General features: G+C 37.2%; 3 protein-coding genes across 3 annotated transcripts; 1 reads left to right on the top strand and 2 right to left on the bottom strand.

The window, feature by feature from the left end:
* Positions 1-421: 421 nt before the first annotated feature.
* On the top strand, positions 422-1178 carry LOC109504744 (serotonin N-acetyltransferase 2, chloroplastic). The gene is given in 2 exon segments (XM_019852082.3): positions 422-683; positions 686-1178. Coding segments are annotated over 2 exon segments (609 nt in total). The 3' UTR covers positions 1033-1178.
* A 137-nt stretch (positions 1179-1315) lies between these two features.
* Positions 1316-3532, bottom strand: LOC105050923 (uncharacterized). The gene is made up of 2 exons (XM_019852287.3): positions 2960-3532; positions 1316-2899 (listed from the first exon to the last, which is right to left on the bottom strand). Exon 2 carries the CDS (start codon positions 2739-2741, stop codon positions 2265-2267), a length of 477 nt encoding a protein of 158 aa, XP_019707846.1. The 5' UTR covers positions 2742-2899; positions 2960-3532; the 3' UTR covers positions 1316-2264.
* Positions 3533-19170: 15638 nt separating this feature from the next.
* Positions 19171-22220, bottom strand: LOC105050665 (zinc finger protein CO3). Its single transcript, XM_010930777.4, is given in 3 exon segments — positions 19171-19838; positions 21616-21725; positions 21728-22220. Coding segments are annotated over 3 exon segments (870 nt in total). The 5' UTR covers positions 22128-22220; the 3' UTR covers positions 19171-19478.
* Positions 22221-24651: the final 2431 nt, after the last annotated feature.

Genomic DNA, 24651 nt, shown 5'->3' with positions numbered 1-24651 from the left:
CTAGAACATCCGCGAGGCTATTGCCTATTGCCATGGTTATTACTTGTAACCAGCCCTTGGAATGCATAGGCAATCAAGTCAAGGCTTGGAATGTTTTCCAGAAATTTTATCTTCAACTGCATTAAAATTTGAATGGTGGAGTGGCAAAAGGAGAAACTATTTATTGTGCTCCTGTTTTGTTGGATTTGCTTTTGATCTGATGTTTGACTCCCTAGGTTCTGTGGGTGTTCAAAGGTGTCAAAGGACCCGTTTGTAGGCTAAACCGCAACCATGGTGAGGCTTACTAGATTACGTCTACGGATCATTTAGCAACGACAGTGGACCAACATGCTAGCCACTCAACTAGGACGAAGTGGATAACCCATCCATTCCTCAAAATTCTTCTCGCGCCTCCCTCTCTCTCCCCTCTGGCAATAGTGAGATGCAAGTATTCCCCGGCATCCTCCGCACCCCCTCTTCGTCATCTCCCTCTCCCCGGCTCTGGATCCAGACGAAACCATGCATACCGCAGCGCCGTCACCTCTGCTTCGCCTCCAGCGACGCCGCTGTCGGCGTCGGCCTCTCCGTCTCCGACGGGGAGCTGGAGACCCGGGGCTTTCTGGTGCGGCGGACGGCGACGGGGCTGGACGTGGATGCCCTGAACGAGGTGTTCGCGCGTGTGGGCTTCCCACGGCGGGATCCCACGGGATCCGGCGGGCGCTGGAGCAGGCGGGCGGCGCCGTCGTGTGGGTGGAGGAGACGAGGTCGAAGGCGGAGGGGCGGCCGGTGGCGTTCGCGCGGGCGACGGGGGACGGGGTGTTCAACGCGGTGGTGTGGGACGTGGTGGTGGAGCCGTCGTTCCAGGGGATGGGGTTGGGCCGGGCGGTCATGGAGCGGCTCGTGGCGGAGCTCCGGGGCATGGGCGTGTCCAACATCGCCCTCTACGCGGAGCCCCGGGTGGTGGGCTTCTATCGTCCCCTCGGCTTTGCGGCGGACCCGGATGGGATCCGAGGGATGGTCTACTCCCGCAAGAAGCAACAGAAGAGAAGATAGCATCGGAGGGATTTGGATTGCTTCCTGCGCGGTCTCACTCTATGTTGCACAGTATGGCTTGTTTGTATCATCAAAATACTCATGTAAAATTCTATGGTACATTTCTTACTAAAAAAATTTAATGATGCAATTTTATAATTGATGTACATATTATGGTACAATTTGGTATAATAATGGAGCATGCTTGATTTGACAATACTCACTGGAAAGTTGTTACTTTAAATTAGGTGAACTTTCAGCAAATGGTTAGTATTTATGCCCCGTTCCTCCTCGTAACGTTGCTACATAACATAACAGTACAAAGTCCTAGCGAAAACATATTAGTTTCTTTACGGAGTTTTTGCATTTCTAACATCATATGGCTCTTCATATTATTAAGGAGATTGCTTCGTTTCATCTATGAATTATTTTCTAGATCACATGTTGATAGACCTGGATTTGGCATCATGTTTGGATAAGTTGGAGTTTTCTTTTTCCCCTATTTTGAGCGAAAGTGTGGAATCCCACCTCTCGATTGAAATGGGGAAGAAACATCAATGGAAAGAAAGGGCCTAGAAGGTCCGAGAACAACACGAGAAGAACAGACTACCCACGGAATGAGTAGAAGTGGCTACCGTCACACATCAATCAATCTACCCATGGAAAAGGCTTGGAACAATCGTTTGCCCAAACTCTTTTATAGGCACGCTGAGGAGAAACAGTATCTATTAACTAAAATGCTATTCCAGCCACCAAGTATGACTTTAATTAAATGCTTGCAGGCTATCATGTTACCGGGTCTTGCATGGTTGCAGGAGCTACAAATACAAGAGCATCAATCTTATGACTCACCATAGAACAGATGCATTTTTGCTAGATGTGATTTATTATTGTTTTCATTTCGTAAAAAGGAAATTGCAATAGAAGATTAAGCATGTGCTCGATTGAGGCATGGATATGAAGTTAGGCAGAACCCCGGCCAAGAAATGAAGATGAAAAGTTAAACACTATATATATATATATATGTTGGTACCATTAAAATGAACAAGCTTCAAACTTGGGTTACAAGACTTGGATACGTCATGTTTTTTGATTGATCCTAAAAACAAGATATTGCCCGTCTATCTATCTATTTTGCAGGTAGCATACCTCAGAAAACTATTTGACAATTCTATTGAAGGCCAACTCCTCATCTGAAAGCATACAGAAAGGTCTTTTTCCCATAGCAGAAACATAAAGAAACATTCATTCTATTATTTTCCAGATGCCTTCCTCACCTTCGAGCTGGTATTGAAAAGAGAAGTAGCACTATCTTCCTTCTCAGAAACACCAACCCTTCTTCCACTTCTCATTTTGTTCAACTCACAAAACTTCTTGCATGAGTATGACAAGTAGTATTGGTTGCTCTCATCTTCTTCAAGCCCATGCTCGTCATCATCATGATCGAGATGATACGTTAAGCTACTTTGATCACATTTGGCATCACCATGCTTGTGCTGAATCGGTCCACTAGAAGCATCTGAAGCCATAGAATCATTATCCTCACCTTCACTGCCATCATCACTTTCGTTGCTATTGTGATCATTCGCATCATCCGCTTCCTCATCATTAGCTTGGACTTCAATATCACCATCTCCACCATCATGCATGGGGGATGCAAGGTACATGGTCCAACCAGACTCACTGCTGCTACATTCTTCTGCCTCCATAATGAGTGGGGAAGACTCCATAACTGAGAGAGAGAGAACAACAGACCCGGGGAAAGAGAACCCAACAAATTAACTGAGAAAAAACTATCTTCGGCTTCTTTAAAGGCAACTTAAACTGCTAGGCTGATGAGCTTCCTTTAGCATTTATAAGTCTGATTTCATCAACAGAGGGCAGCTGTCTGCAAGATTCAAAAACATCAAGAGTACATAATTTATTAGGATGAGTTGATATCGACTACCTGAAAATTTACTGCATCATTGAATCATCTGACAGTTCCTCCAATAGATAGCAGGCGGCTTTGGAGCACGAGACAGAAACCATGTTGCTGGAGGAACAAAGGAGATGAAGGCTTTTAGCCTGAAGTATCCCGTCTACTTAAATTTTTTTGCCTTGCAGACCCAGTGCTCATAAATAAGAGAGGCAGCCAACCCTCATCACCACTGCTTTTTACGCTTCTGACAACCTTTACCTCTCTGTCTTGTCTTCAGAACAAAAGGCAGTGTTCTTTTATTTTTTAAAGCATAGTGCTGGTGCTGGAGTTGGTGATGAAATTGTTAAAAAGGTCTTTTCATTAATAATCCAGCAGCCCTCAGTGTTTCTTATTTTTCCTGGTGCCTCTGTCCTATGAGAAGGCATGCAAATATTTCTACAGGACAGGACGATGCCTTTGAAGTAGATGATGTCGTGAAGATTAAAGCAGGCTTTGCAAAGTAATCTAGTTTTTATAGTGTGATGACAGAAGGCTACAATCATTTATATCATGTTGTTATAGTGATCGCTATGAACACTACTTTCTCCATAATTTATGGCGTCTACTTCTTATGTTTCACATGTGAACTTGACAAATTATGGACAGCATTTGGATTGAAAATAGGATCTTAGGCATTGCATGTTTCAGTGCTACATGCCCCTCGATCTAGGGTATCTTGTTGGTGGGTGCTCTCATAAATATGGTCCACTGGCCGAAATTGCACTGCTCTTTGTTGCAAGTTGCCCGGGGGAGTGCACCATTTTTCCCTGGTGAGTTAGGTAGGTTTCTCTTCAATGTCGGAAATGAAGAAGGCTAAGGCATTTAACTATTGACTTAAATCAATAGTTAATGCATCTAGTCTCCCACTAGGAATGTGTTTGGGGCATAAGAGAGCATGAAAAATTCAAGAGCCGGGTACGGGGTGGAAAGAACTTCTAAGTGCACCCAAGCTAGATTGCTAAAACCTTGCATCAATGGGGCCATGACCATTTTTTTTGCTTAAAGTTTTCCTCATTATATAATCATGTGTGTTGCCTACTTAGATTATTAATAAAGAACTAAGAGCATATTCGGTTGAGGATAGTGGGACTCTAGAATAAAAATATAATTGTGTGACTTTCATTTCAACTGTTTGGTTGGATGGAACTTATTTTTATTTGATTCCAGAAGAAAATAAAAGTACTTCAATTCCTCAAAATATAATAGTTACTTTTTCTAGTATTCAAATTTATTCTTATTTGATGGACGATATAATCATTTTAATTTTATTCATTTTGATTTGATTCTGATCGTGAATAAAACATGCCCTAATTGAATAGATATCGCTGATTTATAGTTGAAACATTTGATTTATTATTATGATTTGTTGCGTTACTATATGCTTTTGTTTGTTTGTCTCTTTTTTTTTTTTTTTTTTTTTTTTTTTTTTTTTTTGATAGGAGCTTTTGTTGGTTTATTATAGTCCTAAAATCATTGAGCTCATTCGATTATTCCAGAATTCCACTTAACTCGCTGAAAGTAGAGTGCAGTAGGGTTTTTGGGCCTTACTCATTGCATTTGTCAACAAAGGACAACCGGAGATTCCTACCATGCGGAGGTGACCAAAACTTGGTCCACACGCTTGCGCTGTTACTTTAATGAAGTGTTGTACTTCGCTTTTAATCAAAGAGTGGTCATAAATTTCTACAATAATCTGGTAAAGAAAGCTCTTACTGATTTTTTTTTTTTTTTTTTTAAGTTGCTAACTAAGCAGAATTTATTGGTATGTTGGTGAGCTTACGTAAACTTCCTAAAAAAACAAGAAAGAAAACAACCCGGTTCAATGAAACAGGCTGTGTCTCGTTTCAAATCTTTTGGATAAGACTGGATACGATATTCATGTTGCGAACTGGACATAAGCTACGATGAGACTGATCATAGTTCTATAGCACAAGTTGTCTTCTTCCTCCCACCCAGATTCTTAGCTCCCAGCCATTTATTCTGTGCCTACTTAAATGGGCCCGTTCCATCCTTGTAACAATGAATCTTCATCACGGGCTGCTTCCAGCTTCTTGTTTCTGGCTGTTCTATTTCATTATATATGTTTGTCACTCACAATGGCTTAGTTTGTCCTGCAAGTTAATTATTTTGTCCTATTTCAAAGTGGTGAGAGAGAGGAAGAAGAAAGTAGCAAGACGCATGAAACTCCTTATCTCATGGCTATCCATCCACATAGCTTTGTTTCCGATCAAATTTGTTAGAGAGTTGGAGGAATTACTCAAAATTTCTTTTCTTTCTAAAATTTTCTAAAATTTTGCTATGATTTTTAGTCTTGTATCGGAAAGAGATAAGTTTTTCTTTATGTTTATAAACCATCTTTTTTTGCCCATCTTAATTTGTAGAGATGTGGATCTTATATTTCACGCATGCACCTGTCCGATCTGGCTCGTCTCGCACGCACAGCCCTTCGTGGTTAAATAGTCATCGATTTGGTCACACTTCATCCCAGACGGGTTGTATCTGAAGATAGAATTTCTGATAATTTACGTTATGTACTCAAAATTTCTTAGTAGTTCCACGGTATCTATTTTATTTTTCAAAAGTACTTTCTGTTATTTTTTTTAATTTTTTATTTTTTTTTGGAGGAGAAGGGGATGGTAACAACCGACCTTGTTCCATGGTGATATTTACATTTCTCGATTAGCACTTATCTTCTAAGCTGGGTTATCAGGTCCACTGCCAGGTCTGGTTAGGTTAAGAATATATATTACGGAGTTTAAAGGTCTCCTTAATGGTAGATTCCAGGTGTTATACATTGCTTCAGCATTCTGAAACAGCAATATTTTTCTGAGTAGTAGCTTGATAGAGGCAAGGAAAAGGAGACTGAAAGAGGTACCATCCAACCATGAACCTTCCAGCATTGAGTACAAGTAATATACAATAAATGCTAGGCAGCACCAGAAATCTTGCAAAATTTTACATAATCCTTCTAAAGTGGAGACTGTGTTCTACTGTTCTTCCACTATATTACTGTTTGAAATATAGTCAGTCATCCTGGCAAACCATGGAAATCATGGCTTCTTACTTTAGGCTTAGGATCAAGTTTTTAAGTTGAAGAATTGGTGCACCCATGGTTGACTAGCCAACAAAAGACTGGTCTATAAGAGACTGCAGAATATAGTCTCAAGACAGGACGCAACTCCGGCTAATACACGTGGGGGTCCCCAGTGTCTGCAGCCCCTTTCACCATCCATTGCATGCAGCTGTTAGATGGCGGATCAAGAGTGTGAGGTCCTCATTGAGACACATAGTGCAGAGGGCAGGAAGTTTTTATGTTTGGATTGGATCTGTGGTTACCTAGCTTCTACTGCTTTCTATTTGGGGCATTCTGCTAACACTGGAATGGCTCATGGAAACATGCTGCATGTCTTCCCATCTGAAAAAGTTTGGCCTCCATGTCAAACTTGCATACTAATAAACCAACCAACAGAGGAGTTTTTCTTGTATTCATTACTGAGGTAAACCCAAGTTAGATTAACTAATAAAATGTAGAAAACTTACCCATCGTTGCAGTGAATTCAACTGAGGGATTTCTCACTACTACCCATTTCATCATCTCTAATGAAATGTGTTCTGCTCCCCACCGTTTTGCTTTAACAAAAAAAAAAAAGAAAAGCATGGCTGGTTTAGAGGTTATTTTCAGGAACTTCCACACTTGGAGCCCAACCAAATGTGTTTGATCTTAGGACCTTTTTTTTTTTTTTTGATCTGTCTACACAAAAGAATGTAGATAGATATAAGAATCTTTTGAAACTCTGTATCCCTTGATGCACATGTCTTCACATTGAAATTCTTGTACTTTCTCCTGCTTATACCTCTAAATATTTGTCACTCTCTAATCAATAAAAAGGAGGGAGCCAGTCACTTCTTCCATTACTACGTCAAGATTTGTTTGATTTGAAGGAATGAAATAGGTAGATTTTAATGGCAAATCCCACATCCACTCTTGATGAAACCTTCATGGGAAGACTTCAAGTCTAACACACGTTCCATGGACTCCTAGGCCCAAAAATCCAAGTGTGAGTTAAATATATATGCTTCTACATCCATACTAGTGTTTAATCCATTTGTTTACCTAGAAAGTACTGCAATTAAGCCCTTGCATGCTTAGTAATGATAATAAAATGTAAGGAAGTGAAAGGATGTGATAATTCACCAAGTGTGAGTTGCTTTTGCAAATGCTCTCCACCTAGGAAAGATGATGGGAAAATCCAAGTGGCCATCATAAGAGGTATTTGCCATAGGCTTAGTTTTCACATGCACGCCATATACCGCAGACAGGCGACAGACATCATGATTAAAATTACTAACCCTTCAAACCGCCGCAACTAACACGTCTGATCCACATACTCATTTGTCAAAGATAAACAGAAAAGCTGATCACATTGGAGAGGTCTAAAAATACGGAACAAATGCGGTCCAGGTCAACATGCTGTTTTCTGATTTGGCTCTTGATGAATATATGAGGACTTTCTGCGGAATTAACTTCGATTTTTTTTTTGAAGTTGGATGTCCACCGACAAGATCGTAAAGTAGGAAAGAAGGCAAAGCTGTATCTATGTTTCTTAGAGATCAGGCTTTAAATATGTCCTTTTTCTAGAATAATGTTATTATAAAAAAGTTATTAAGTAAAAAATCTTTTAGAAAGAGTGGTGGAAGATATATTGTGATAAAAAAATCATCACATGGAGAACCAACTGGAGCTGCGTTTTCGTACTAATTAGTAAGCAGCTTGGCATGCGGTGAATTGATAACAATCCAGGATTTTACCTCAAAAAGATTAACTAAAAGATGTTATTTAAATTCTGTAACTTTATTTATTTTACTTAAGGTTTCTTCGATGAATAACAAATGTGGGATTAAATATATGCCGCACAGATCTCCATAGAACCAATTTGCATAGACCATCAACCTAGGTCCATTTCATAATCACGGTGGGCAACACATTATTTTCCAGTACCATAGGACTCAATGTAACACTTAGAATCAAATCCACTTCATAATTATAGTGGGTCTCTCTCTAAAAAGAAGAGGGAGAGAGAGGATTTTAGAGATGATCATTGTGACTGCTCCCCAACAAGAGATGCAAACTTGCTGCTGTCGAGATGCTTCTTTCGGTATGCTACTACAAATTAGATTTGTATGCAAACCGACATTGTGATAACCCAATCAGTCACCAATCAACTACACAAATCTTAAAGTGGCCAACAGAATAATAAAAAAAATAGAACAAAAATGCTGGAAGAAGAAGACTCTCAATGAGAGTCTTCTACTCCATTTGATTCTGAGAAAAGCCGGAATCCTAAGGTAAAGAGGACCCTAAGGCTCTCTATTTATAACCCCCACAAACCCCTATGGCTCTCCACCAACAAATATCGAGTCTCCTTCTCTCTCTTTTCTCCCATTGAAGTCATGGTCAACTATTAGTGTGCTCACTTAAAATTGGACCGGAGATGCCATCAGAGCCAAGGTAAAACCTGTGCTTTCTTTATTTTTCTCTCTCTCTTTCTCTTCTTCCTATGGCATGTGGCACGTTCATCGGTCACTGATCTTGCCGAAAAACTACAAATAAAGAAGCCCCTATTTTTTCGATACTTCTCTCCCTTTTTTCGACTGTCGGTGTCATCTTTTCTTGAAACCAACCTCTAAGTGGAGTACCCCAACCTCCCCACAACCCTCCATGGCAAGTCCATGACTATCGGCCAAAAATGAAGAAAAGCCTCAAATTTTTTATTTTTGGGCTTTTTCTCCATGATTTTTCATTGGTCGATCCTCATCGCTGATTGTCCCCTGCCTTACCTCATCGATCGCTTGTTGTCGGACCTCCAACCATGCCACCATACCCCGTCGGAGCATCAACCACTATCCCTTTTCCTCCTTTGTTTGGCCAAGAAAAGAAAGAAAAAAAAAGAAGAAAAAAAGGAAAAGAAAAAAAAAAGAGAGAGAAAGATTCTCTCTCTTGTGTCTCTCTTCTTCTCTCTAGAGTTTTTCTCTCTCTATCTGATCTAAGGACCTCAGTATAAACTTGATAAGATCTTTTCAAAGAGATTTGAAATCGCTTTGATATCTGTGCTATATATAAATCCTATTCGGACCATATCTAATATTTTTGAAATCCACTATGGATGAACTTTATTGATTGATCTTGATCTTAATCCAATCTGTGCTTTATGACTCTTTGATCTAGTTGTTTAGATCTGATCCTTGGCTAGGAGATCCTGAATTGTCCCTGTAGTCTATCGAATCGATTATCTGATCAACAATCCTATTTTTTTATAATTTAATTCTATTGAATTCATCGAATAAAAATTGATTATATTTTTAATATTTGAAATAAAATTAATAGATTTGTCCAACGAGGTCTAAAGATCTAGAATGATCAAGATAATTAAATTTTATGCTCTTTATTTATTTTCAAATTATCATATTTTTTATATAAATAATCTATTACTGATAAAATCATATTTTTTATAAAATAAAAATCAGCATATGTGATATAAAAAAGTATATTTTATTATGATCATTTATTTTATGAATGTGTTTTATGAAAATGGCATGCTAATTTATGAAGTATGAATTTTATTATTTTTTTATCTATGTATATATATATATATTTAAAAAAAAGATATAAAGATTTTAAAGGTTCTCAAACAGTTATGAATGAATTCTAAAATTGGGAAGGTCGATACTCGAAACTAGCATATACAAGAAACATGGTCCTGCCAATGGATATAAAATTTTTATATAAATTAATTTTTTTTTTGATTAAGAAATATGATCCTATCATGGGTACAAAGTGAATATAGTATAAATATCTATAAGCAATATTTTGAGATATGACATAAATATTCGACAAAAATGATTTATATATCATGTTTATGAAATTTTATGATTTATGCATGCATAATTGTCTTTATAACTTGTTTATTATATACTCTATGAAATACTTTATTTTATAATATATATTTTTTTAAAATATTATATTATCATTAAAAAATATTAATATCTGATTCGATAAGGAAGCATAATTAAGTTTTACTTACTGAGCTGATGTAACTCATATCTCTTTATTTTTTTTTTCTTTTACAAAGGAATAAGATTAGAAACATTGAAGGATCCAAGCTTGGGGTCTACGTACCAAGCTTGAGAATTTTGTGACTAAAACTTAGTTTATTTGATAATCATAGATTTGTAGTTAATTATTTATGAATTTTGATATATTGGTTTGATATTTGATTTTGATTTTAGATGCTCTGGATTAGTTTTGGTTTAATTAAAAATTTTAAATTTAATATTTTTATTTATAATGTATCTGCTATGCTATTTGAGAAATGAATATTGGCTTCGTATTATCTTAGACTGCACTCCTCAGTAGCATGGCCATATTATGTCCTAATTTGGGTGTGATAAACATATAATTCAAGTTTGCGGCACCCACTATTGACAAGGGGCAGTTTCCCATCCACACCAATGGAACCATATGATGCAAGATGGCTAGCTAATCCACTTAAACACCTTCGAACTATAATTAACTTTCAACAAATAGATAAGGGATGACGTGCTATCCTTCCACCTTTGAGAGATGGAAGCAAAGATAAGATTAATAATGAGAAGGATTAAGAACATACCTAACATGGGGCCGACTTCCCACCATCGATCTTTTCCTTCTACGTAACACCATGTTAAAGAGTAATCATCAAGATAATGACTTTGTTAACTTTACTCTGCAGGGGTTCAAGAAGAGTCACTATCTTTGACATTTTGGAAATTGAGGTCTTAACATTGTGGACTAGGCTTTTTAGCCCCTGCTGCTGCTATTCAATGTTTAGGACTTGTTATTTCTGGCTCTTGTAGGGCCTGTCCAAGCATAAATAGGTACAAAAATGAGCACAACTGAGTAGAGGACTGGGTGTAACTGAGCGCAGAAACAAGATTGTGTATCAAGGATTAAGTATTAAATGAAACCTGGCAAAAATCAAGGCATAAAATAGGCCACATTCAAAAAAACGACCCTCTGCATTAGAGCTCCTTCAAATGTTACTGTTTTCTAGGACATGATTAGGACTTGCTTTTGAGTAATAGGTATTATAGGAGTCTTTACTTCTTCTCCTCTCTCTCTAAATTTTTTTCCCTTTCTTTTTCGTTCTTCTTGTTTCACTCTGCCATGCATATTTCATCTCTAATAAAATTTATTTCTGTAAAAAAAAATATATAGAGTTTCTTTTGAGACGCCAACATCTCCACAGCAAACTAGTTCATCCAGAGATTAAAGCTAATGTATTGCCTATAAGAATTATAAAAGAAAAAACATAGAATAGTAAAAAGAAAATAATCCAAGGAAAAAAAAAAAACATTGTTTGACCATAATTTTGGATACTCACATAGATACCAAACATAGAAAAAGGTCCGAGTTACAACACATACACTCACTATTTACATTTGCCGCCAGGTCTAAAGAAAGAAAAAAAGAAAGAAAGAAAAAAAAATCCACCAGTAATAACATGATCATCACTCTTGTTTCCTCAAAGAACAGGAAAAAGAACACACCCATGAATCATGACTCTTGCTTGAGATCACTTGATTATGGGTTGTCTGATGCTTGCTGTTGGCCATGTGGAATCAAGGAAAAAGGCTTTCCTAAAAAGGTTGGCTTGTCATCTCCGGCCATGGTCACCGCAATCCAAGGCACCCTTTCCAAAGCAAGAATCGCCGGCTTTCCCATCGAACTCGGCGATTCCGGGTCCCTGTTGGAGGAGGGATTGGAGTGGGAGCATGCAATCACTATAAGGGCGATGGCTATGGCTACCATCATGGCTGCAATGCCTCCAAAGAGATATGGGATTGGAGTGTGCCACAAATTGGATCCGGTTGCGCTGGGCAAGCTTTCAGGCCTCATCTTCTCTCTTACCACCTTCTCTCCTTCTCTCTCGTGCCTCAGTTTGTTGCAGGCCAAGATGAGTTTTTATAGGTGGAAAACGCGGTGCTGGAAACGGTGGAATAGAAAGGACGAATTTTTGGCAGTGATATATATATTATTCCCGTAGCCTGCATGATATATGAATTTTTTTTTTTTTTTTTTTTTGAAATACACCAGAGCAATGCAACCAAATATAGTCAATAGAAGATTTTATTAGTCAAAAAACTGTTATATAATAAGCAAGGGACTTTGATGATTGCTAAGCAAAAATTTCTATCCCAAGGTGGTGAATAGAGAGCTGCGTATGTGACTTTTAGATATAAATAATATTTTTGAAAGTGCATACTAAAAAATTTGAGTGTTTTTATTGTTTGACCATAAGGTTGCTGAAATGTTGTTTACTCACTCTAGATGTTTGACTGGAGGGTGAAAAAGATCACTTTCAATCTCTTTGGATATTTGGTTCATCCTAAATTGGAAATTAAGATATGGTCATCCCAAAATGAGTGGTGAGATTACCCTCTTTGTAAATTAATATTTATTCTCTCCTTTACCATGCAAAACAAATATAATATATATTTTGGTGCTGTGTTTACTGAATAAAGAAACACAATTTCATTGGTAACCTTTTTTGTTATTTAAATGGTATTATTTTATATTTAATATCAAGAAATATGCATATAATCTTGATATGGAGCTATCTCCTAGAACCATGTGTTCAATATAAAATAATACCAATTTTGTAGTTAAATTAATATTACTTAATTATAAAAAAATATCTTGAAATTGTATTTTAGTTAATTTTGATTGATATTTTTATTATTTGTTAACTAGGAATCCAACTCATTTACCTTTTGGAAATATCCTTCTTAAAAGTGCTTATCAATAATTTAAATAATTTGTGCTAAAAATAATATAAAGAATTTTTGGGTATTGTACAAAGAAATTTTTCCCAATATAGGATATATGATTTGTTCTTTTATTAAACCTTTTTTTGGCTTTTTGTAACCTCATTTCTTGCTATCATTTCTATAACAATCAGTAATTTATATCATAACAAGTGCATTCTTTTCATAATAATGATCCAAGCTCCATCCTTTCCTCTTGTTGGCAAAACAAGCCGATTATTTCCTTATGATTCTGCATTCAATGCCCAAGTTTTTTTTTTTTTTTTTTTTTTTTTTCTTTTGCGTGCACATGTAATGGAGAAAAGTTAAAATGAAATCTTGCATGCCTGTGGTGGAGCAACCCTTAACTTTGGTGGATAAATTGCTTGGAAACAAATCAGAGAATCGTCCTCCAGATAATTTTTGAGGGTAGCAAATGATTGGAGAGGGAAAGTAAGAAAATATTATCACGGACAGACTTCCGGCATAAAATCCTCAAAGAAAACTGTGTAGGCCCCTCTTTTTACTTTGAGAAAAGAAGAAAGGCTTTGATGTTAACACCATGACTTCATTGCCCACATACAACGAATAAACGTTTATCCATACTGGTGCACCACTAAACCATCATTGCGAGCCCCATCATAAACCTTCAAGCCACGCGTTGGCCAACCTACTTTACTTTGAGAAAAGAAAGGAGCTTTCTGATGTGAACACCATGACACCATTGCCCATATGCAACCAATAAACATTTGTCTTTATGGTGCACCGCTAACTATCATCACCTACTCCACCACAAACCTTCAAGCCACCGTGTTTAACACTCAACTTCGCCAATGCCTGTCATTTTTCATGAAAGATTTAGAGTTGATGGCAAACTTTATAGCGACAAAGAAGGAGTTTAATTTGTGTAACAATCCATAATCTAAGAATCAGAATCTCATCCAAAAAAACTAGTAGAAAATATGGAGTTTTTTTTGGCTTCATACAAATACACAAGATCTATCAAACAACACACTTGTAGTAATCTTCATAATTTGAGCATTCTGCCCCACTCTTTTACTAGAAGAAAGGTATTTTGAGCACACTCCATGGTTGGAGAAATTCTATTCTTTCTTTTATGCCTTTTGCGTCTGAGCTACCCCGAAAACCTTGATTGAATCATGGGTTTGAAGAATGGCTACTATGGTGATTATTAAGATGATGCATGATTAGCTCATGATGGCCATCTAGTTTTCTCCTAAAACAAGAAAAGAAGAATATTTTTAATAAAACCAACAAGTTGCAATACATTGAATATAACTTGCAGTTTTTGTAGGAAGAAATTCGCCAATGCTATTGCCTTCTTTCCACTTGAATAAGGACTTGATTTAGGATGAGATAGGTATGGGATAAAAAGGAAGGATTAGCACCCCCTAATTTCAATTTTTTTTTTTAATTCAGGATTTCTAATCAATTGATCTAAGATGTATATGCTAGCCAATGACAGCACCATCTTGATTTTAGAGCACGTAGCCATTGCTATCCAATGCACATTTAATAGCGCATTTAATGCCTGTACTTCTATTTTTTCGTTTAAAATTTTGAATGACAAAAATACCCTCCTGTTCTGAAAAAGTTATGAATTCTGTGGCCATATTATGATATCTTATGGTCGAATTATGACTTCCTGCATACATGAAGTCATAATTTTTTTTTAGAATTCATAAAGAAAGAAGGATATTTTGTTATTGAAAATTTATAAACTTTTTAAATAATAAAGATGCCCCTCCATTCTTTATGACATCCTGTGGACAAATTATAAACAGAATTTATAATTTGACCGTAGGATATCATAATATAACATAGGATGTCATAATTTTTTCAGAAGAAGAAGAATATTTTTATCATTTAAAATTTTAAACAAAAAAATAGATCTGCAAGTATTAAATGTATATTGAAAAGCAGTGGCTATATGGTCCAATCAATAGAGCGATGTATTTTTTCTACACCGCATGAAGCATACAAAGAATTACTCTATTATTAAATATAGTGTGAATGGCATCACTTCTTTCTGTGTGAAAAGAGATGCTACCTGATTAAGATAAGTTGGGTTGGCCAATGCCCACCTTTCATTAAGTATAGATGAAATAAGCTTTTTTCTTCCACCGATATGAGGTCTAGGGGGGATTCAGACACTGCAATTTGTAAATGAGGACATATGAATGGGAACCCAATGTTGAGATTTGTTAAACTGCATAAGCCTGGCACAAATGGATTGGGCTTGGGAATTAGGCCACAAGCTTGTTGATATTTCTATTACTAGTGATAAAAATAGATCGAATAATATCTATTTGAATCTATTTTTATAAATTTATTTGAATATAAATAAAAAATTAAGTATTTGAATAGCACCCATATCCATATCCATAAAAAAAATATATATAATATAGATAGACAACTATTCAATCTATATCGGAATATTCATTCCATGTCTAACCATATTCAATTTTTGTATGGCACTATTAAGAAAAATAAATGATCGTATTAACATTATATTAATTTCATTTATTATCTATTTAATAATATCTTCAGTTATGTGGTCATAAAATATAATTATTAGACTTATATGTGCATTTATATCCATACTTTCAGTATCTAATTTATATCTATATTTATTTAAAATAAATTTAAATTTAAATTTTTATATATGACTAACATTCGTATCTGTACTATATTCATCAAACAAAATAAGTATGAATATGGATATATTATATTCGATTTGATTTGAGCTCTATAGTAGAAATTTGGCTGAAGCCTGTTTCACCAAGGACAGAGTTGGTAAGGATCATATTCTTTGAATATTCTCCGAGTTAGAGACAAGAAAAATTGGTGCATGTGTATAGAGGAGACAATGATAGCTAGCAAATGCTACCTGCAAAGAAAGCTGTCGTGTGGAACTGCTCATATACTCGCTTGCCAAAGTGCTTCAGCCAAAATTTACCCAAAAAAAAAAAAGGGTGCTTCAGCCGACATGTGAACCACTAACATTTTGCTCAAATCAAATTAATGAGTCTTTTGTGTTAAAAGTTCCACATGATGAAAATATCTAAACCCACTCTACTCCGCCGAATCGCCGCTTCCAACAACCTAACACAGGATAAACGTTCTTTTTTTTTTGTCAGGAATAGTTGGAATGTGCAGCTTAGAGAGTTTTGACTTCAAAACATGCAAGTGGGAATCTGAGTTAATATTTCCAGACGAAGAAATGATATAAACAAAATGAAGAATATAATCTTGATGTGAAAGAATATTGGGAAGGGCCAAAGAAAATTCTCATGCACCCTTTGAGGTAGGAATAGAGACATAGCACTTTGGCTGAGACTGGCCAACATTTTTAATCTCATCAACCCTTTAAAGCACATTAACAATGCCAATCTTTAGTTAAGAATACATGATTGTGTTGAAGGGAATAAGTAGGCTTCAAGTTTAGCATCTGACAGATGTCAAGGACTTCAGGAAACAAGATAGGTTGGGTGACTGCAGGAGGAAAAGGGGAATAAGTAGACCGAGTTCATCCTTTTCTTTTCTTTCCATCCGGGGTTGGAGAGGGCCTTTTGCATTACATTTAGCTAAGCTTGATACCACTGCGTGATCTTAAAGCTATGAAAAGCCTACATGCCATCGTGTGGCTTAAAATTAACTGTAGTCCTTCATGTCTCGCAAATTATACCGCACACTGCATACACCAACGTGGCCCATGCATCATACCAAACGGCTCATCTCTTTCCAGTGGACATTGTCATCAAAACGAGTGCATAATAAATGGAGCTCACAGAAAGAAGATAAGATTATTGATATGGTGCACGGCCACATGATGCATTTAGTGTTGGATGTAATTTCTTCATGATTTATGTCTGACCCCTACCGTACATATGAGCAAGAACCAAAGAAGCCTCATACTTGCAAGGTGGCTTTGTGTTCTGGAGGCCTTGCGGTCCATGTAGTAGCTTTCTACTAAAACTATGGAAGCTGGTTACATGTGATGAGACTGGGATCGCTTATTGTTGCCCTTGCATATATAACTACCACTTGCCTTTGGTCGACACCAAATGCCAATACGTGCACTGAAATTTAAGGAAGCATGTGTCGATCAGACATCAAATAATGGACATGCATGTAATTCAGATGAAATGCTACCACTTTGATTGCACCTGAGTTTTACTTGAGATTGGTTAAGATGTTTAAAATCCTTGTCCTATTAATATAGCTTCTTTTTTTTTTTTTTTGAGGAAGATCATGATCGATCAGTTTATAGATCAAGGTACGACCTTGTGATCTATAAGAATCTCCAGGCATCAATCCATGTGCTTTCCTTGTAGAATAGCAAATTATCATTTCTAACATCCATAGAGACATCATATAAAACACTTTCCGTCTTGGAGCCATTTTAATCAGCTATTCTGTTGCATTGCATTTTAGTCAGTGAAATGTGATTATAAAGAATTTCGGTTTGCCTTGCTTTGTTTCTGAAGAATTTTAAAAAGAACAGATTCCTTTGTAGCCCAAGGAGATACTGAACATATAAAATACCAAATACTACTCACTTTGCATCTCCTAGAACAACGAGCCATCCCCCAGCCCTACAGCCACCTGAAAGTCTATTCGAGCAAACCACTTTTAAGTCTTTGAGAGTCAAAATAATTATAGACTACATTGGATTCCTCATACCGAGGTCATGCTCAAAGCAGCATTTTTTTGCTTATGGGAAAACGAAACAAGAAAACAAAAAACAGAACAAAACTCAAAACCACTTAATTTACTAAGCCGAGACAAAATTGAAGGGGCTGGGAAAAAAAAAAAAATTGTGGAGAGGAATGGTCTCATGCTGGCTGGTGGTGGTGAAGTGATGAGAGAGGCTTTGCTAAGAAAGTAGGCTTATATTCTCCGGCCATGATGACCAGAATTTTTGGCTCCGTGTCCGTAGGAGTGATCACCGGCATCATCTCCATTGAGCATGGCAACGTTGAGTCCTCGTCGGTGGACCTGCGGCGCATGCAAGCAAGCGCTGTTAGTGCTACGGCAATGAGAACCATCATGGCTGCAAGACCTCCAAAGATATATGGGATTGGAGAACTCCATAGCTGGAATCTTGGAGAACCAGCCGAGTTCCCTGGCCTCATCTCTCTCTCTCTACAAACACAAATGTGTGGGATGGAATCCACTGGTTGAAAGAAATGAGATGCATGTGAATTTATAGCCAGGGGGTGATGGATAAAGTAGACCACGAAGCAACGTAGGCTAAAGTGATGCCGTCTCTTGGCGGAATGGAAGGGATCCGAAACATAGTGGCCCCTCAAGGGTCTCATGTGGTAATTAGGCATTGTAACATGTTAGACAAATCTTAGTTTCCGGAAGGAATATGTCTCTGAGGGTTGGATGGTTCAAACAAAAAGGCAATTAATATTATATAGGTCCTAGGAGAATGTAGAATATTGCTAAAATAATCGTACAGACCTTAGTAGTAATCTTGGAGAATCAGGGTTAGCAACCATGAAAGAAGGTCCACCAGTTTGGCAGTTGGCTTTCATCCATAGCCATGATTAGTATTTAGTTCTACTTTAATTTTATTCTATATGATTGTTTGTGAGGGCTGTATGTTAGTTCAGCACTTTCTGCCTCCGGATAATTACTTGAAATTGGATAATGATCCCTCCAGATATGTACATATGAATTTTCATTTAGATGTAAGATCTCCATCAACATTGTTCCTCTAGAACTCCCTTCTATCCATGCACATTGCCATATTTGGACATCACTTTGTTGAGAATAAACACAGAAGCAAATAGGATACATTAATAGGTAACAACAATTTGATGGCAGATTGCAGCAGACATGCAAATTTTATGCATTGACCCTCATGGTTAGACATTGCTGGACTGAATTGTGCCTAAGACCATTATAAAAGATCTTGATATAATTATAACATGTAATTTCTTTTAATATATCCACATAAGGAGCCTCAGGAGCTGCAGTGTTGCAGTCATCCCTTGATCTGCTCAACTATTGGTTAGGAAGCCACACAGAGCAAAATATACATGACAGGCTGGTTGCTGATGGTAATATATTAGCTGTCTGAGGAATGGTTTAATTACATTTATAACAACTAATTATACATGACTTGGATATATAGGCAGAAAATATATTCTTCAAGGGGAGTAAACTTTTATCGTTCCAATTATACTGCTAGCCTAATCTATAAATTACAAATATAACTCATCTAGGAAATTACCATGTCCATCTCTACTGCTGAGCTTTGAGCTCTTTAATCTATATAAAGAATAACACGAACCACAAGATTTTTTTTTTGACATAAATGGTGGACAAATCACCCAACATTTCATTAAGATGATGAATATTACAAGACAGATGTGAGGAAATCTTTCAGGGGAGGAGGAAAAGAGAGAAGAAAGATGGGGAGGAAGAAGAGGCGTGACAGGGGAAACAGTAGCATGAACCAAAATACAGTTATATACTTCAGAAAAGTAATGGCCATAAAGCTATTAGTAATTCTTTGCAGTTCCCACGTCTTTAAGAAACATTAACCAAGAGGTCACAGTAAAGTTTCACTAAATTTTCATATATTTAACTACTAATTGCTCTTCTACGGCGATCTCTTGCATAAGAACTAGAATGAAGGGATAATGCCGTAGCTCGAGTCTGTCGTCACGGTGGTAGAAAACAACTGATCCACTGCAAGCTCTACATCTGATCTCTTAGCGAAACGGCCTTTAATTCGAGGGCGGGTTTCAGCATATGCCTTCCTTGATGCATATCTAATTGTCTTCTCGAATTTTCTTGCCTTCTTCTTCTCCCTGTATCTAAGAACCTTGGCTTCTCTATCCATAGGAGTGCATTGGGGAGGCATTTGAAGAGGAAGGCCTGAGAAGAAGTCTATAGTCCCTTTGGAAGGTCGAAGGTGAGAGTTCGAGATATCTGCCAGAGTGATGTCTGGTACAATGCTTGCTTCCATCGATGACAGGGAAAGCTGAATTTTAGAGTCAAAAAGACAAGGAAAGCTGAATTCAGAGCAGAAGAGAGAGAATTCGTCAATCTAATAGATTTGTTGTCCATTACATTAATCAAAATGGAGAGAGAAGAGAGTTCTTTAAGCTAAATGTAGGAGCTTTATCTTCTTTTTGAAGTATAAAATCACAAGAGATGAAGATCATGAAAAGCGCACAAAAAACTTCCAGAAACACCGCATGCCAAAGAGAAGATTATGAACAGATCTATCAAAGAGAAACTCTTCTGCCACTCGTGTATTAGATGTCTAAGTTTCAGTGCTTGTCCGCTCGTCGGAAGAATCTATTACATTTGGGCTCGTAGATATAGTCATCAAGTCGCATCCTCTTTTGAGAAAAAAAAAAAAAACAAAAATACCCTCTCAATTTTATCTCAATTTCGTTGGTAACTCCATATTTTAAAAAATATAAATAATTTTTTATTTATCGATATATTTCAATATGGTCCATCCATCTGTTAATAGAATTTTATAAAATGATGAAAATATCTTCGTCTTCTCTCTTTTCTCTCCTTCCTCTCCAATTGATTCCTCCTCTTTCATCGCCAACATCATCTTTCTCTCTCATCTCCTTTCTTCTCTCCTTCCTCTTCACCTATTTTTCCTCCACCTTCCTTTTTTTCTCCCCATCATATTCTCCTCCTTATCCTTCTTCTCCAATCCATTCCTTGCGGCCAACAACACCTCTTTCTTCTATTTTCTCTCATTCATTTTTCTTTCTCATCCTCTTCCTCCTCTTCATCTTCTTCCTCCAAATCCACCATGATCCCATCCCTCTATAACAATCCCCTCCACATCCACCCTTTTTCACCAACCCATCCTTCTCCACTTTCTCCTTATCTTTCTCCTCCTTCATAATGACCTATCCATCCCTCCACCTCCTCTCCTCTAAGCTGCCTATAAACCACTTCCTTCACAGTGGCCCCTCCGCCTTCGTATCTTTTCGTCGGCAAGCTATCTTTCTCCCTTCTTTCTATACTTTTCTCCTCCTTATCTTCATTCTCCTTCTCCAAGCCATTTGACCCTTCTTCCTCTTCTTTCTCTTGTCTACTTCTCTTTTTATCCTCTTTCTCCTTCAAATTTATTCATGAGCGAAAGATATTTTCATCTATTGAGAAAAAAAATCTAACACCATTTGTTAGTAAAATAAACGACTGAACTATATTGAAACATATCGATTATTAGAAAGATTAATTTAATATTTTTTAAAATATAAAATATAAATAAAATTAGATTACAGTTGAGAAATATTTTTATAATTTTTTAAAAAAAATTATCAAAAAAAAAAAAAAAAATTTCTCGAAGTAGAGAAATTTAAAGAAACATCGCATTAAGTAAAGGCCAATACCAAACGCATCAAATAGATCACAAAATAAGTGACGGAGAATCCCAAAAAAAAGAAGAGAAATCACATATATCTTATCTCAGGAGGATACATATAAAGAAACAGATCCTTCTAGAAAATATAAAGGAACAATTTGATTGTGGATGCTTTAAATTCAGAATCGATATCACTAGAAACTCGCGCCAGCCAACACCTAACTCTTCTAGCCACAAAACTTAGAACAATTAATTTTTCCAGGACAGTTCCCTCAGTCCAGATGCTCTGTTAGTTATAGACTACTACTACGACCAAAAAAAAGAAGAGATAGAGATCAATCAATAAAACTAGTAACTAATTTGAAAGGAAGATAAAACAAGCCAGCAAGATATAGAGAAGAGCTCAATAGAATCAACTCACGCTGTGACTAAGCGAAGCACCGTAACCGAAATTATCGAATCCAGCCTCAGAGGCTTCATACTGAAAGCTCTGTTGCTGCTGCTGCTGGCCATTTGGCACCAAATGCTCGCTTCCTCACTCCTCCCGTTGCTGGGATACGATTGCTGCTGCTTCCGACTCGTGCTCTGGTTCTCCGCACCCGAATTGTACTCGTCGAGATCCAAAAACCCGTCGACCTCTTCTCCGAAGAGGAGGCCATCACCGTCGTCGTCGTTCTCCTCCTCCTCCCCATGGAGCTCGGTCTCGGCCTTGCCGCCGACATGGTTATACTGGTTAAGGCTCGGGCGGACGACGAAGCCGCCGGCCGGGCCAGCGATGATGGGGATGCGGTGGTGGCGGCGGGCGAGGAGGTTGGCGGAGTGGATGTCCGCATCGCAGGCAGCGCACAGCGCTGCCGCATCGGCCCGGCAGTACACCGCGCACGGCGCCGAGCGACACGACTCGCACGCCTCCACCTTCACCATATCATTCATGGAAACAGGATGGTAATTGATTTAGATTGGAGCCGTATATTTCTTTATAATCTTCTTCTCTCCCTCGAAGGTAACAGGATCTGGTTGCTTTTGCTTCTTTGGCGGTCTGGGATGATCAAGAGTCCCCGTGATGACACGCGGCAGGAATTTAGCGGGTGAGAGGGACTCGTCCCTTATCTTGTGCTTCTGAGTTGACTCGGAGATTGACTTGTACGTAAGGCTAAAAATTCATTGGATAAGTGTGCACGCTTTGGATATAGTAGATGTGGCGGACCATTCAAAACCATACCACATAGCAGACCCAAACATACGTAGAGAGTCTTTTGCACGTCAAACTCTCCTCTCGACTGACGGTAGCTCTGTTTTGATCGAATGATTTCTATGACCACATAACGAATGAGCGATCAATGTGAGCGAGATACATGGATGCAATATCCTGTGATCTTTAGAACACGCACGATCAATTAGCAAAAATAATTGATGCATATACCCAATTTCCTCTTCAATGAGTGCAAGCCCTTGTCTATATACATCTCTCCAGAGAGACCTTCTAGACAGGTGCTCCTAAGCTTTCTAAGTGCTCTTTTATTACATTACGGCACTACTCTATCGCTATCATAATATTTTTATTATTTTTTAAAAATAATATTTGACTTAAATACCGAAGAGTCTCTCGTGAGATATTATTCAACAAATAACTTCTTTTATTTGTGCTATTTTAGAATAAAGTGCGACATCAAATCCATCATTCAAACACAGCCTTCTCCAACCTTCTCGTTTCAAAGGTGTACAATAATCTTTAAGCCAATCTCTTTGACCAAAACAAGCCAATCGGCCTCGTTAAGTTGACATCAGCGTTGGCCCGATCTCAAAGACAGTAGTATCGGCACTTATACTTGTATATCTTTAAAAGATACAAATACAATATAAATACTAAATAGATATTAAATTTAATATTTTATTTTAAATGGATACAATATGAATTGGATGCTTAAATATCCATACTGGCTATAGACAACTATGGCAAGCCGAATAATATTTGCTTAATCCAAATATGATTGTATGTCAATCCGACGCATGGCTGAATAGGTGAGAATTGAAAGAATATCATAAAATCTGAACTGTAGAATAATGCAGCCAAGGGTCTGGATTACCAAATTACTAATCCAACTCCTACATTATCGACCAGATTATACTTTATATTAAAATTTAAAGTTTTTTGAAAGTAAAAAATATATAATATTAAATATTAAATAATTTTTATATCAAATATCATTCTTTAAATATTTTTTTTTTTTATTTTTTTTTATGCCAACAGGATTTAGTCTGCCAGGTGGTGCCTCCTTTCTACTTCCACTCAAATAGGTGGTCCGTTTTTTGTTTTAAAGAAAAAATAATTTTTCTTTGCTCTTTTATTCTAAAAAATGCTATTTTATGAATATTGGCTGACGCGTAAAATGAATGATTCATTTCTGCACCTGTTCTCATGGATTAGCTGCTCCCCGCTCATTCACCGGCAAACCCACAGCAAGTATATCGGAAAAAAGTGAGAGTCGAATGACATTATTCATTAAAAAGAAAAAAACTCCTCATCCACCGAAAAAATAAGTGGCCTTAGAAGATCACCACAAAGACATTGTACTCAAGCTGAATAATGGGAAGAGTGGGATGTGGACGGGGCTTTGATTGCTGTCAGCGAAGTCCAACCATATCCAGCCATAGGAGTATATTTATTGGCTGAACTAAGAGATATTATTGATTAGAATAATTTTATCATGTATATCTTGAACCATCTAATAACAAGCCAATACATCATTTAAGAACTTTTTTTTTCTCATTCAAAACAAATAAAAATCATATGGGATAGGAACTATAGAATATCATATAAGGCAGACTTCATAGTTTGCTATCTTTCTCTTAACATCAATCTGAAAGAATAAACCTAAAAGTTAGACTTTTTCTACTAATAAAATTATTGTGAAGGTTTAGCCCCACATCAGTTGTGAGTCAAGGACAACTCTGCCTTATATAGTCTGGACCTCCATATCCACGTGAGGCGCCTTTTGGCTATCCCATTAGGACAAAACCGTATGGAAGAGTGTACGGAGAAGTATATGCAAAGTAGCCCCTAAAGCAGACAATACCTCACTACAGAGGTTGGGAAGAATTACCTAGTTAATCCACAATAGATGGCACTAGAGGAAGAGCCCCCAATAGACAGAATTTTCTTTGACTGAGGGGCTATTGTTGCGGGGTTTAGTACCACATCGTTATGAGTCAAGGGCAACACTGTCTTATATGGTCTGAGGCCTCCCTACCCTTTAGGCCTCCCTATCCACGTGAAATATCTTTTAGGTCACCTCATTTTCAATACATACTTTTATCGATACATACTATATAACTATATGATATACAATAAGCAAATTAATCATCAAACAAATCAATACACATCTCCGAATAAATCAACATATAGTTTCTAGAATATAGAGTTCACCAATATACAATATACGACCATGTGAAAAAT

This window comes from Elaeis guineensis, chromosome 8 (assembly GCF_000442705.2).
Source record: "Elaeis guineensis isolate ETL-2024a chromosome 8, EG11, whole genome shotgun sequence".
Classification (NCBI taxonomy): domain Eukaryota; kingdom Viridiplantae; phylum Streptophyta; class Magnoliopsida; order Arecales; family Arecaceae; genus Elaeis; species Elaeis guineensis.
Note: the sequence above shows the minus strand (reverse complement) of the source record. Positions and strands in the feature narration are given on the sequence as shown.